Source organism: Perissodus microlepis, chromosome 12 (genome assembly GCF_051167445.1).
Source record: "Perissodus microlepis isolate ML-2025 ecotype Zambia chromosome 12, ASM5116744v1, whole genome shotgun sequence".
In the NCBI taxonomy this organism is placed as follows: domain Eukaryota; kingdom Metazoa; phylum Chordata; class Actinopteri; order Cichliformes; family Cichlidae; genus Perissodus; species Perissodus microlepis.
Genome location: NC_140472.1, coordinates 30,161,868 through 30,177,312, shown reverse-complemented (window position 1 = coordinate 30,177,312; position 15,445 = coordinate 30,161,868). Strand labels below are relative to the sequence as shown.

The window sequence follows — 15,445 nt, the reverse complement described above, 5'->3', positions numbered from 1 at the left end:
TGTAATACAGTAAATGTGTTTGAACAAATATTCTTTGCATGTTTTTATGAGTTTTGTATTTTTAAAGGTGTTCATTATGTACACTATGCAGACCAATATATGTGACCTTTGACTATCTCGGTCTAGAATGCAACTCTGCTGCAGAACTTTTTTTTAAATTTATTTATTTTTTTTAAATGCAGCAGAGTCGGTTCGTCACTCATCTGGGATTTATGCTACGTGTGAAACAAACTTGACTCACTCACTTGAAAATATTTACATGAGATCTACGTGAGAGGGAAAACTGAAATTAAAAACTCTAAAGGGTTTGACAAAAAATTTGTTGATTTACACAAAATTATTCAATATTATTAGAATTTATTATTAGTGTCCTTTTAATGCAAAAGTACAATTGAGTCTCTCATTCACCTTCTCAGTTTTTATAAAGAAGATTTTACTGGATAATTAATAGTCTAAATAATTCACTGTGTAAAACCATCAAAATCATATAAAAAATGTAATGCTGTTGTGTTTCTTTTAAAGGAGACAGATGGATCATTTGAATGGCACTTTAAATCCAAACGGTCTGCAGGCTTTAATAATGCATTAGGCTGTTAAAGGGAGATCCAGCCTCACACGTAACTGTCTGGAAATAGGTGCTCTGATATATTAATAATTCATGGTACATATTTAAGATGACGTGTACACAGTACAGAGACTTTTTCACTGCTTTTGAGGCAGCTATAATGTTATTCTATGGCTATGATCACATCAAGTTTGTACATTTTTCTTTTACATTAAAACAAACCTAAAAAGAATAGTCACATGTCAAAGAAGAATTTACCAGTTAGAAAAACAACAGGAGACAACGCGACATGAAATGAACATGTATAAAAAAAAATTAAAATTAAAAAAAATGTTATGGATCATCAGGTATTTAAACTGTTTTCATGCACTTTGTATAGAAAGTTGTTCTGAAAGTTGTTTTTTGTTGTTGTTATTGTACAGATATTTGATACTTGATTTGCAGGACAGAACCATAAGGGAAAATAAAGGATAAAAATATAAGCAAATATTTTGTGAATATTTGTGTACGTCTACAGAAATATTACATTACTGTACTCCTCTATATCAGCGAGAAACATTTTACTCCAGTATAAAATTTGGGTGCAAAAATTCTTTTTTGCACCCAAACACCCAAAGGCGATCACTGTATGCTAAATAGACTCATTTTCAAAAAGGAATAGATAAAACACAATCTACATGAACAAGAAATAACCCACAAATTGTATTTCTCAATGGCACAAATTAGTTCACAAATTTAGAAGTCTCTGTTGTTACTAGATAAATACTCATTCCCTGTAATTCAGTTTGAACAATTTTATGTCCTTAAGTCAAAATTATTCAGAGTGATCTCAACTAATAATGATAACATTCTTCAATACAGCAAGAGAAAAAACAAGCAAGTAAAGTACAGTAGGCCAAAGTACAGTAGGCCAAAGTACAGTAGGCCAAAAATAATCATGCATGATGCAAGAGAGCAAAGCTTGCAAATGAACTTCACATGAAGGCTTAGTTTTCGCAGCTTTTTCACTTTGTTTTGCACATTTTTTTTGTTGCTCTGAGTCAAATAAAAAACTAAACATTGTTTATGAATATTTTAGTGAGAAATTTGCATATTAAATGTGAACTTCAACCCAAACAGTTGACCAAAGGTACCAGGGTATTTTCCACTATCATAATAGGGGCGTGTCAGTGTGTGTGTGTGTGTAAGAGAGAGACCCCACTAACAAAAAAAGTCCCTCCACGTCCCTGAATCACTGACTTTGGGTATAATAAAGCCAACTCTCGTTATAACGAGTGGATACGGTGTAAGGAACAAGTGGATTGTTGTTTAATCTCATGGGGGGTGTGGTTTAAGGGTTATAATAAGGTTACGTCATGAAAGGAGACGTGATCACGTTGGGCAATGGTACAAATGAGTCAGATAACAGGAACTCACTGAACATTTTGTTTCTTCTTCTCACGTTGTCTCTGACAGACAGCACTCTGTCGCCGAGCCTCTGCTCTCTGCGGACGTAAAAAGTGTGAGCTCCTTTAGTTTAAATGCTGCGGTCAACCGGGGAGGACACGTTCAGGAAGTCGGTCACAAAGCGAAGAATGTGAAAAGCGAAAGGATGTGCTCCACGGAAAACAACCCAGAGCTGCAGCCGACATGTAAGTGAATATTTGCGACTGTCGTCCGAGCTCGGTGAGTACGTTGTCATCGCAACGATCAGAAACTAGGCAGCGGTTACTTGGAGATGGCCTTAAACCTCCAGAGGCACCGTATACAACCGAGCAGGGGACGCTGGTGGGTTAAGAGTTGCAAGCGCTGTCAGAGGATGAATGTGCCAAACGTTGATTATGTGGTGTCTTTCTATCCTCCTTCAGCGTCCGACCCGGCTCTTCTCCTGGAGCTGAAGACCAGGCGACCTCCGTCCTTGGTGGAGAGAGCTGGATGTGAAACCTGGAGTGTTGACTTCTCTCCGGATGGAGCTTGGTTCGCCTGGTCCATGGGACACGGGATCGTCTGGGTCGTCGCCTGGCCTCTCGACTCCGAGTAGGTTTTACTGTATATTTAATCCGCACGTGATGCATTCAGGTCGCCCTCGAAGATTCTGGTTTCCGTGTCAGGTGGAAGGTGGTGGTGGCAGGTCCTCCACGGGCTTTTCGAATAATTGATTGATTTTTTTTATTTTTTTTATTAATTGTGGCACAGAGGCGCCAGCAGGCAGCAAGAACACTTGATTCGAAATGAATACAGTGACGGAAATACCGGGGACACTCAAGTACAGCCCTGTTCCTTCTACAGAGGCTACTACACAAAAAGTGTAAACATCTTTTTATATACAGTAACTGTTATGCAAAGTGACGGAATCTTTACTTAATCTAAAATATATCGGTAAGTCTAATAGTATTAAAAATATATTTTATTTTACCTAAAGTAAAATGTGTGTAGTTTTATCTGTAGTAATACCGAACAATATGTGTCAGTTACTCTACAAAATCTACAAAATAAATAACTGAAGCGTTAAAATAAGTACCATACTCGCATCAAAAAGACGAATAACATAGGTACATTAAAAGTGTACTCGAGTAAATGTCCAAACTGCTCTTATACAATGACGCTGGGCTTTGTAAGATTAACAGTGGCAGGGGTGGGGTGGGGTGGGGATGGTGGTGGACAATCAGATTTAACCCCTTGTTTTCTCTTTTAATACACGCCTGTATTTATGTAAGAAATCAAGCCACCTGGGAAAAAGTATTACTTCATGTTCGGCTAGACCGAGTAAACAGTTAAAATGTAACCTTATGATAATATCCTTTGGCTTCTATAACCCGTCTCTGTCTTGCACAACTCCACAATAATGATCACAGTCCATTTCTGCACTGGCTTTTGTATTATAAAGATCCAGTGTTTAGTGTTATGTGTGGTTATGAAAGTTAATCAGTATGTGAAAATATCCTCATGCAACTGAGCAGTAGTTTGGAAATAAGGCATGAATGCGATAAAAACTCCAGAAAATAAGCATTAAAAGCAGCTATTGTTTAAAGTAAGACCAGATATAGATTTTAAAAATAGCTTTAAGTAATGTCATTTATTCCTTTTTTCATTTATTTATTTATTAAAAATTCTAATTTTTCTGTATTTAATATTAAACTTTTGGGTCTTGCTGTTATGCCCTACACCCCCACCCCCAACCCCCTACCTCTAAATTAGGCCCCTGAAATTATAGTATTTTTCTGTCTAGTGCCCACAAAGAATTTCCCTTCGGCTCAGCAGTGTTCATTAGTGCCAATTTGTTTGAAAAATGCTCAGCACTGCTGCCAATACCACACAAAATAACAAAACAGTACTCTTTTTTTTTCTTTATATTTTTGTTGCAGTAAAGAATTGTTGCTCCATGAACAATGTTTGAATTTGCCTAAATAATTAAATAAGGCAAAAAAATGTGACTTACAACTTTAAATACTCAGTAGATTTTGTTGGTACATTTGATAAAACATATGGAAGGAGGCAAGTGGATGTATTCATTCCAGCTATTATTTTAGATTAACGTGAAAGAAAAAAGCAAAACATGAAGACTCAAATTTCAGCTCTCAGTTTACCGTTTAGTTGTTTAGATCTGCTGTGACCAGCAACACTTGAAAGCTGCATCATTTAATCACCAACTCTAGCTTCACACCGCCTACACTGGAGTTTTTTATGGCATCTGCACTCTTGGTGCTCCTCTCACCCACAGAGAAAGTCAAAATGGAGAGACTGACAGAGGAGACAAAAGCTTCAGTTGTGGTCACCCAGTGTGGGGGCTCGCCTTCGGGCCCAGACCTCCGAAATCAAATGCAACAGCGTGTCCAGCTACAGCACGATCAGAAGGGAAAAACAGCCTGCTTCTGGCCACGGGCTTGGAGAACGGGGTGATCAAAATCTGGAACGTTTTAACAGGTGAGATTTTTATTTTTCTGTGACGGTTAGTTTTGATTGGCTGAATTAAATGGATTTTCAAATCGCTTGTTTTTTCTTTTCCTTTCCTTTAGGCAGTGCTGTTTTTGATCTCCACGGCCACGAAGGGGTTGTAAGGGACCTGGTGTTTCCTCAGAATGGGACGCTCACACTCATATCATCCTCTCGGGACAAAACTTTGAGGATATGGGACCTGGCTCATAAAGGTATTTTTCAGATATTTATGAAAAATACCTGTGAGTGGCAGTCACAACTGTCTTATTTTTAAAAAACGTTTTGGACAAAATATAATCTACATATTTGGTGCGTCCTTTTTACTTGGGCTCAAATTGTTTTCTTGCAGATAACCTTAGAACTGCAAGGCTTTTCAGCTGAATTTTCAAATGTCAAAGTACACCTCGAGCCTGCCTGATCACCCATTTAAAAAAACGTTAAATATTAACTGTCACGTGTCACCAAACAACTCTGGAGGCTTTGCAGACAGGGTCTTAATGACTGAAGCTGTCTATTCATTACTTCACCCCTGTTTAATCTTGTGAAACTCAGCTGAAATAAACCTTCTGTTCTAATGTAAGAGGTTAAAGCTAGCAGATGGCTGTGCTTACACATTCAGGAATCAGGAGCTGAGATGTGCTGTCATTTTAAAAAATAAACTAAAAATAATGAGGCTCTGTAGTCTCTCGTCTACATTTACGTCCATGTTTTTCCTGTCTGTTTTAGGGAAAAAGGTGCAGGTGCTTTATGGCCATAAAGACTGGATTAGTTCCTGCTGCGTATCATCTGACTGTAGCATGATTGCGTCTGTCGGGAGATTTGACAGGGTGAGGTCTTTCATTGCAAAAGTACCGTATTAGGTCATATTCATCAAGTACTGAGCACTGTAAAAGATAACTTAAGTAATTTGTTTGTGCATGTAAAACTCAAACACTTGTAAATGCTTAATGTCTCTAAGCTTGCTCAATGTGTCCTTTTGTCCTTCTTTTTATCAGTTTTTAAATGAACATTATCAACATGGATTTGGGCGACCCTGTTCATTCAACTCTGTGTCAAATTTAATGTTGTTTGTCCACAAGTCTAATCAGGAGAATGGCTCAAAGTATGTGATACAAATTGTCTAAAAGGGCAGCTTTAAATGCAATCCTGCATCACATTAATTTTTTTAGGACAATGAAATTAGTTTGAAGGTATATTCAAATATTTTCCTATTTGAATTATTGCTCCTAACAAGTTTGTTGATATTTGCTTATGTAAAGTATTTAATCTTCTGCAAACTTCAGTTATTTTAGTGGTGTTTTCTTTTGACAGCTACCAGTATTGATGGATATGAGTTGCATACGTCATAGACAAATTATAGGAAAAACCTGAATGCTTGATCTCTCCACTGAGCGTGGCTCTGTTATGCTGTGGGGCTATTTTAGGACATGTTGTTTTGAGTAATCATCTTTATCTGGTGATGAAACAGTTCTGTCCTCATGGGGGTGGTCTCTCACAGGATGACAATATCACTATCTAAAGGCACTGGTTGGTTTGAGTATGAAAATACAGAGACTTATATTTTATGTCTTTAGTCAGCTGACACCAACCCAGTTAAACACCTATAGGAGATATCCATTTTCAGTGAAATCTGCTAGTGGGTGCTTCTGAATATCTATTGTAGTGGTCTGACTGTTTTACCTGCTCCTGCTATTAAAATGTTTTTAGGCCATTTAGCATCTTCTAGAAACTTCTGGAGCACCAGGAAGTCTTAACACTCCAGTCAAACTGGCAATTTCACATATTCTCATTTTCAAAGGAAAGCAGACAGCATAACGTTGTGTAATATTAGACTTTAAGAGCATAGTCACTCGCTGCTGCGTGGTTCAGGGTGTCCTGCTGACACCAAGCAAGTACATCACTGACAAATTACTAGCTTTTGTAAAAACATTTTTTTCAGTTCTGCAGCACTTAATTACCCCAGGGACAAGCTACTTTGAGCGTCGACTAAACCTACATTAATTTTCCAAATTAAAAACAGCCCTTCCAGCAAGGTATAAAGTCTCATTAACCCTGCATGATTATACTTTGATCAGATGGTGTGTCTGTGGAGTCTACGTTCATATACATTCATCAGGAACCTGACAGGAGGGGCCCACAAGACCGTGTACCTCCTGTCTTCTTGTGACTTCTCTCCTGACGGGGCAATTCTCGCCACTGCAGCCTTCAGCGGCTCCAGTTGGTGGATCGACCTCTGGGACCCATACACAGCAGAGAAACTGGCCACTCTGGCGTGAGTTTGTACAACTTTGAGGGTTAAAATTGTGCACAAAGACTCCATTTTATGGGTTACATAAGAAGACCGCAAATTACTCAAATAAACGGGTTGTTACCACTGAGTTTAAGTACAGAAGCTTAAATCTGTGAACCAAACAGCCCACACTGTCATTATCTCTGTTTGCGTATGACACGGCATGTGAAAGTATGTCCTAGTGTCCTTGTCTTTTGCAATCTGTTTTATATGTATACTATGTGGAACGTCTGACTTTGACTTGGTGCAGTTCAAAGTCATCACTCTCTCTTCTGCACAGTGACTACTTTGAAGATTATGGGCAAAACCAAATATCAGCAATACAGTTCTCTCCAAACGGTCTGCACTTGACACTTGTGACAGACGACAGGTCAGTTATCTGAAAATGCTATATTATATAACTTAAATGTTTTACACACTGGAAAGATGCTTTCAGACAGATGTGTTGCGTTTGCAGAGCTCTTAGGATTTGGGAGCTGGGGGAGAAAGGGATGGTGATGGAGACGAAAAGAGACAGAGACTCTAATGGACTGTGCTGCAAGTACCATCCACAAGGGGGAGTTGTTGCTACGGGGTAAGGATGCTTTCATTTCAGCATAGATTCACAATATTACAGAGGGTGGTCGATAGACATTATATGCCAAAATTCAGTTTACCCCACTTCCTAGCTTTATTTATTTTATTTTTTTTATAAAGTATATTTATACAGCTAAACTTATCCATGAAATTAGGCTCTCATAACATTCATTTTAAATGTTATGTTAAATATATTGGTGGGGGGATCAGATATGCAGATCCATCTAGTGCAGTGGCTCCTTTGAAAATACAAAAGTGGCTGAAAGCAATGCAGTGTCTAAAACTCTGTTCTAATACATAATGTTGGTAAATTACAAGCAACGATTTTGTCTTTTCGAGTACTAATAGTCAAAGCTACCTGTCGGTACCATGGTAACATCAATCTTAGGCTTGAGTTAGTATGGAAGTTTGATTCATTTAAAGGTGAAAATGAGACCCGTCTTTACATTGACACCATCTGATTTGCATTAGACGCATTAAATCTACAAGCAAAATTAGGACCATCCCTGAACACACCAGTCTAAAGTATCTTTGTGAAAACTGGCCCCTGAATAAACATGCAAATGTGTCTCTTCTGGCAGGACCAGAGATGGCCACGTGAGGTTCTGGAGGGCACCCAGTGCGGTGCCCAGCTTGTGCCACCTGTGTCGATCTATCCTGCGCCACTCTATCTCCACGCACCAGATTGAGGCGCTGCCCCTCCCCAAGAGGATCCTCGAGTACCTCACATACAAAAACATCCCCGAACGCCTCAAGTCCTGTTGCTCCTCAGATGAAGAGGAGTGGGAAAGTTAAATAGGAACTTTAAAAATAAATAACTGACATTTTCAGCGATTAACTATGATCCTAAAAACGCCTTGTATTTTCTGATAACACATGCTTTGAAAGCTTGATGAAGCAGATTAAGCATATTTTAAGATACTTTAGATGCAACATTCCTGCACTAAGATTTCATTTATTGCACTACTGCGGTACTACAAAGCATACATTCAGTGTTCACATTGTTGACTTGAATAACAGTTTTATACTATTAATTTATTGTGTAAATATCAGATATATATAATTTCTAATTCCTGTGTTTACCATTATATGCACTGCTAATGTACTGGCACATTAATATTACAGCAACTGGACTTATAAGAAAGGGTTTTATTAAACTGATTAAAACATACACATGTTCAATGACTTTTTTTTGGACAAGAATGAACTGATTACCTGGTTGCAGTGATACTAAACTGAAAATAGGATTTTTCAAGTCCACCTTTTAACCAAAAGTGCCAAAAGGATCTTTTGTTTTGTTTTTTTCACTGTGCTGATCGACTTCCATCTTGGTTCTGTATGCAGATTTGAGTGAGTCAGATAGCTGCTAGCATTGTTCCAGACATCTTTTACACTGTACAGCAGGTTCAGTGGTGGGCAATTATGCACTGGACACAGTTTTCTTCCCGAATAAACAAATAACTGGTTATCCTTTTTATCCTGATGCCCCCACCCCCCACTGTGGAAAAAGACTATCGTTGCATTACTGTATCTAAGGTGCTTCGCTGACCACGAGCTCTCTCACTGCCTGGAAAGCTGCAACCATTGAGCTCAGCTGGATCTTCTCGCTGGTTCCCGATGCAAGCCGATGTCTGAAGAGATGAAACATGAGCAATAATGGAAATAAAAAAATTGCCACAACGTGTGGAAATCAACATTTTGGCGTCTTTATTTATATTAACATGACTTGTTACATTGTAAATATTTTTTGAAAAACCATCACACTTACTCTACGTCGGCCAACTTGATGAGCAGACTGATCCGAATAGCGGGAGGAAAATCCACTTTAAAGAAAAAACATTTTTAAAAATTAGATACTTCGCTTTTGATAGTAAAAACAGAAAACCTTTCATTAATGCACAAACTTGTGAGCTTAAAACTTTAACACTGAACATGTCACTAACCGCCAACCTTTCAGTGGGTTTTAAAGTGGCCCCATTGCGTGTTTTCTTTAACATGTGCTGTTACTATGGTTGACACTCATGTTACACGTGGCCAAAGACTGCTCCAAATACTTTATGGTTAGGGCTGGTCTGTGAGCACAGCAACCCCATCCACCTGTTCAAACCTTATGTTTGCGAGAAGCAGCCAATCAAATGTTGGCATAAAAGGAGGGTGGCTTTTGTGCTGGGGTGCTTAAATTAAAGAAAGAAATAAAAATGTGTGATTTTTTCCCCCCTTGCATGTTCCTTACCTCTGTGTACAAGCAGATGAACCTCAGTGAGAATATCATGCAAAGCCAAACCTTTCAGAGTCTTCAGCTCAAGGATTTCTTTCATCCATGTGTTAAAGAAATGCAAGATCATAACCTGTACTACTAATATGAGTTTTTGTTTGTTAACCCAGCATTCAAAAAAAAGTCACCAAATCCTTAAAAACATTTGCAAAGCATTTAGGTACAGCTAGCTTCTATTAACCTGAAGTTTTATTTGCAAGAAAGAAATGTTCTTTCTTGGAATATGGAATATGCTAAACTTCATAAGAAATGTACAAAGTATAAAATGGCATAGTCAGAACTTAAATATAGGATACGGTTGTACGCTGAAGTAAAGTCTTTGTTGAGGCACCAGTCGAGGATGTTGGCTATATCTGAGCGGAGGGGGTGCCCTGTGCAGGTGTACACTGTGTCTTCTGTGACCTTCCCATAGGCCATACTGGTGCTCTGAAATCACAGAGATGGATGACATGCAGTACAGTTTACCCATCTGCAGTTTGGATATATAACATATACTACTCATTGGCCACTTCATTAGATATGCCTGTTTGAATTCTTGTTAATGCAAATACAATCACATGCTAGCAACTCAATGCATTACGGCATGTAGACATGGTCAAGACAACCTGAAGAAGTTCAAACAGGGCATCAGAATGGGGAAGAAACGTAACCAGAAACTGCTGGTCTACTGGGACTTTCCCACACAATTGTCTCTAGGGTTTACAGAGAATGGTGCAAAAAAAAGGAGGAAATATCCAGTATGTGGTTATTCTCTGGGAGAAAATGTGCTGTTGGATGTTAGAGGAGAACGTGCAGCTTAACAGAAGGCAATTTGTGCTGTAACACTGTGATGACAGGGTCAGAATCTGGCTTGAACAAATTGAAAGCATGGATTTATTCTGCTTTGTATCAAGAGTTCAGGCTGGCGATGGTGTAATGGGTGGGAGATATTTTCTTGGTACACTCTGTGTCACAAAGCTCAAACTCAATCTCAGACTGGTTTCTTGAACATGACAATAAATTTATTGTACCTAAATGGCCTCCACACTCACCAAATCTCAATCCAATAGAGCCTTTGGGATATATTGGATGCGAAATGTAGTGGAGATTTACATCCTGAATGTGGAGCAGAAAAATCTGAAGCAACTGTGTGATTCAATCATCTCAATATGGATCAACATCTCGAAGGAATGGTACAAAGAAATAAGGCAGCTCTGAAGGCAAAAGGGGGGACGCAACTAATGAAGTGGCCAGTGGCTATATTTTCACTGTTTAAAAACGGCCACACTGAATATGACATCCACATCTTAAACAACGCTGATGATGAACTTCTGGCCATACCTGCAGTATGTTGAGCGATCTTCTCATGTCACCCGTTGATAAGGTCACGATAGCCTTCATTCCATCTGGCGTGATGTCAATACTGTCACAAAAAGTAATGACATAATCAACTATTTTTAAATCATATCAACGTTAAATTAAAACTTACGACATGAACACATAACTGATGACATTTAATAAATAGAGAAATCAAAAATAATTCCAAGTCTGTTCATTAATTTCTTCTATCTCAAGTTGCATGTAGCAATAAATGTGAAACAATGAGAAAATTAATTTCCTATTGTGGTATTTGTTGGTTTTTCAGGGTCTGATACAGCTGAGAGGACAGGGTTGATGTTGCCCCCTGGTTTAAACTGTTTTCAAACACACACAGAAGCCCTAAACTTCTAAACATTACCCAACAGAAACGTAACATAAGAACAAAGACTCTGGATTTCAAACAATCTTTAATGTGGTTGGTATTATGTTAGTCTCTATTAAAATTAAACTACCATAAAAATTAGAGAATGCTCACTTACAAGGAAATGAACAAACTTATAAATTCAGCAGGGGATCAAATAATTATTTCTCTCACTATACGCAGATTAGCGGAGCCCAGGGAGGCCAACGGGTACAAATACATTTGGCAAGTTCATTAGCAATTCTGGGAATAATTCAATGAGATGTAAAAAAAACAACAACAACAGTAAGTGGAGAGAAAGCATTCACACATTAACTCACTTCTCCTGCTGGATAACGTGCTCCAACCGAGGGATCATCTGGTCTGGCGAAAGCGGACCAAAGCGGAACCTGGTGCAGCGAGATTGCAGGGCGGGGATGATCTTGGAAAGGTAGTTGCAAATGAGACAGAATCGAGTGTTTTCTGTGAACTTCTCAATGACTGAGACAGAGAGCAAGGGTAGGATGAAAGCAGGGAAACAAGTTTAAAATGAAAATTCTGGCAACATCTTAGTAAATAAAAAAAAAAATCCACTTTTTTGAATAATCTATCCTAAGGACTTGCTTAATGTTGCTAAGATTGTGCAGGACACTCGTAAACCACCTCACTGAGAATTTAGAATTGACAGTAATATACCAATAATATCATCCACTCTTCCTTCACCATGCATCTATTTAGAAATATAAAACTGCACTGAGCAGCAATAGATGCTTTATAAATGAAATATGGAAACATTATTAGAAAAACACAGGTTGGACTAAATTTACAAAATATCTCACAGTTGAATTCAATAATTATTTCCACTCTTCTGCAAAGTAAAGCTTTTTAAATAAATATCCAGGTTTAAAAGTAGATACACTGTAAGTCAGCAGCAGCCAAATTGCCTGCTCACTGAGCCGTGTGCCTCACAGTGGGTAATGCCTGAACGAACAGATGGCTTACCTCGACGCAATGCATTCTGGGCATCCTGGGTCATGGCATCGGCCTCGTCCAGTATCACCAACTTGAAGCCCTTCCTGAAGGACAAGATATATAAAAAAACAAAGGCAGCAGCTTACATTTCCATTGCACTTCTTAACTGCGCATAAAAGTATTGAGAACACTTATTTCTGGTCAAAATCTCTACAAGTATAAGTGTTTTAGTCTTACTTGAAGATGGTCCTGGTGCTGGCAAAACTCAGAATGGGACCTCGTACTACATCAATACCTCTGTCATCAGATGCATTGAGCTATAAACCAAAATTAGTTATATTTCAATGTAAAATGGCAGAGTTACAAGTTAAAAAAAACCTTTACAATTCAGCAAACCCAAATCTCTTTTAATGAGGAGTTGTAACATACCTCCAACACCATAGAGTTGAACTCCTTCTCTTTGTACAGCTGCCTGGCACAAGCGAGTATGGTTGAGGTTTTTCCTGTTCCAGGTGGGCCATAGAACAAAAGGTGTGGAAGCTTGTCCTCACTGATAAACCTTTGGACTGGAAATAAAAAGAACAAATGAAAATCAGTTTAAATACAAGTAACCAACATTTCTATAACAATCCACATATGCACCCCCCTTGAATAGTTCTATAAATTTGAAACATAAAATTTTTAGCCAGCTGACTCAGTACCATGACTCATTAATGACAGTGACGGTATAACCACAGTAAACAAGCTCAAGAGTCAAAAACACTGGCAGATAGCATTGAGTTTATCAGTTTATTAAGTTTTAAAAGTAGTTTGATTATCCACAAGTGTCATGTTATACAGTTTTATAGTATTGTTATTCTGGCAGTCCACATACTTACTAGTGCTCAGAATATCTTTGTGTGAAATCAGATCATCAAGTGTCTGTGGTCTGTATTTTTCAACCCTGAAACAGGAAAACGCACACACACGCATTCATACTTGCAATAACTACTGCGTTTACAGCAAGGCAAATAAGCAACCTCGAAAGAATTGTAAAGCAAATTATTGAAACGTGTACGGACACATATGATAAGCGCTGACAAACGTTGACATATCACATTACATATGGCCACTTTTTAGTTCCGCATCCATATTTTTTTTTCGTAATATCACCCTTTATTATAAACAAAACGTCAACCTTACAGTACTTTCACCGCAGTCAGAAGCTGCAGGTTTTCGGTTAACCTGTTGCTGAAGTGGCACCATGTTAATGCTTGATGGACTGATAAGATTTACGTAAGCCGAACTGAAGACAAGCTAATTTCCTTCCATGTTACAACTATGCGTAATAACTAACGTCATTTCTAAATGTATATAAAGCTAGCAATTCACAGAATGCATCAGTCTACTCAGTGCAGCGAGCAGCTAGCTTGACAGTAGGCATGTTAGCTAGCTAGCAATAACTTTTTGAACCATTCTGTGATAAACAGCGACTTTCAGCTCACCATGGTAAATTTCTGGTCTGTAGCGGCGCTTTACTTGTAGAAGCCATGTATCCTACCAAGCGTGAATATTACGCCAAGCTGAGCAAAAGGGTTCCAGAGTTTAAGCCACTGCGATTACTACTGTTGATGGCCCTGTTTGGCGCGCTCCGCAAACAAAACGTACGTCACACGTCACCACGTACAACCAATGGAATCACATTGTCATTTTCATGGGCGGAGTATCGGTGACTTGTTCTCTGCTATAAAAAATAATAATAACGGGATTTAGAAATTGTAACAATAAAAGATACACAATATCAAACATCATAACAACGAAGGTATATATCTCCTCTTTCATTTTTAAATATTGTCTCTCCCATTTTGAACAATTCCTTTCCCTATTCAGTGAAAATGAAAATCAAACTCAGCAGTAGGTTTTTTTCCCAACAGCAAGAACTACAAGTCTTTAAAGATGGCATATGGTACTGAGGTCTGAATCACCAAAATAAAAGAAAAAAAGTATTCTGGCTATCTTGATTTTTTTAAATAAAAGTCACCTGTCACTAAACGTCTTGTTAAATTTTAAAAAAAGAAAGTCTACACCTTTCCTTCTTAGATGTAGTTTGTTCACTTTTATACGACACTGACATCTTAATCTCATTATAGTTTATCTTTGTAAGTGACAAAGAGTGTCACAAATGTTTCTACATTTTTTTTTGCATTTATTTTCTGTTACATGTGGAATATTTTCTTCTGGTAATGGTGCTGACAGTAAAATACACATATCTGTCCATATGTCAAAAAGTGCAGTGTGCCCATATATTTATCTAGAGCCTGAATTTGAAATATTACCTAACCTATACTTTACACGACAGGTTTCTCTGAAACATTTTCTTGATCATCATAGGTTAGTGAAAAAAAGTTGTGAGCAGTAAAGTACACACAATTTTGTTTACCATCTCCTATCTCTTTAATCATCTTGACTTCTCAGATTTGTTGCTGGAAACCTCCAAAGCATCCTGATTCCCAGGCTGCATTATACTGCATCAGTCAAGGATAACGATTTAATATCACAGCCTGCATTTTGACAGCATTCAATCCTTAATGTTTGGTTTATATTTTTTTCCCTGCAACTGCTGTTTTTGAACAATCCAGTTTCTATTTGTAATGTCTGCGTTATAACCTATATTCTAACTGAGGAGCCTCACTGTGATCAAGATCTCTTCTGCAAATTAAACCTGAGCACAGAGGAAGAAGAAATGAGATAAGGCACACAATAAAAAACAGAAGATTCCACTCACATACAAACATCAACAGGCATAGTACAGAGTTGTCTCACTAGGCCAAAATGAAATGTCTCACATGAATCAGTGGAAAAGAATATGTGTTTTTCCATTTAACTTTAAAGCATATTTAAATCATTCTCTAGAAATATTTTGAAGGGGTGTGTGTGGCTGTGGACTGCAGGCTATATAAGTGTGCACACAGCATGAGCCTGTAGTAAACTAATAGATATCATACATATTCAATAAAAGGACATCTTTGTTTCAAACATGTAAAAAGGGATAGTTTTGTCTCTAACTCTAGCCTGGCGTTCCAAGCATAGTAAGCTCTCTGCTCTGCTCTGTAATCTCGCGAGAACGGCCCCTCACGGTGGTGCCTGGGCGATGCGATGCTGTTGCTGTGGGTT

At 38.2% G+C, this 15,445-nt stretch overlaps 2 protein-coding genes across 3 annotated transcripts; one reads left to right on the top strand and one right to left on the bottom strand.

Moving 5' to 3' along the window:
- Positions 1-1,614: 1,614 nt before the first annotated feature.
- On the top strand, positions 1,615-8,517 carry wsb2 (WD repeat and SOCS box containing 2). 2 transcript variants are annotated; one of them, XM_084947461.1, is made up of 9 exons: positions 1,615-2,196; positions 2,413-2,581; positions 4,266-4,468; positions 4,561-4,692; positions 5,207-5,307; positions 6,556-6,752; positions 7,051-7,140; positions 7,228-7,344; positions 7,928-8,517. In XM_084947461.1, exons 1-9 carry the CDS (start codon positions 2,157-2,159, stop codon positions 8,139-8,141), a joined length of 1,263 nt encoding a protein of 420 aa, XP_084803587.1. In that variant the 5' UTR covers positions 1,615-2,156; the 3' UTR covers positions 8,142-8,517. The 2 variants fall into 2 exon arrangements, with proteins under 2 accessions (XP_084803587.1, XP_084803586.1); XM_084947460.1 differs by lacking the exon at positions 1,615-2,196 and having other exon boundaries at positions 2,208-2,581.
- Positions 8,476-15,419, bottom strand: rfc5 (replication factor C (activator 1) 5). The gene is made up of 11 exons (XM_084947464.1): positions 13,777-15,419; positions 13,171-13,235; positions 12,722-12,858; positions 12,530-12,609; positions 12,323-12,396; positions 11,662-11,821; positions 10,942-11,023; positions 9,918-10,047; positions 9,580-9,657; positions 9,115-9,169; positions 8,476-8,977 (listed from the first exon to the last, which is right to left on the bottom strand). The coding sequence occupies exons 1-11, from the start codon at positions 13,821-13,823 to the stop codon at positions 8,878-8,880; spliced, it is 1,008 nt and encodes a 335-aa protein (XP_084803590.1). The 5' UTR covers positions 13,824-15,419; the 3' UTR covers positions 8,476-8,877.
- Positions 15,420-15,445: the final 26 nt, after the last annotated feature.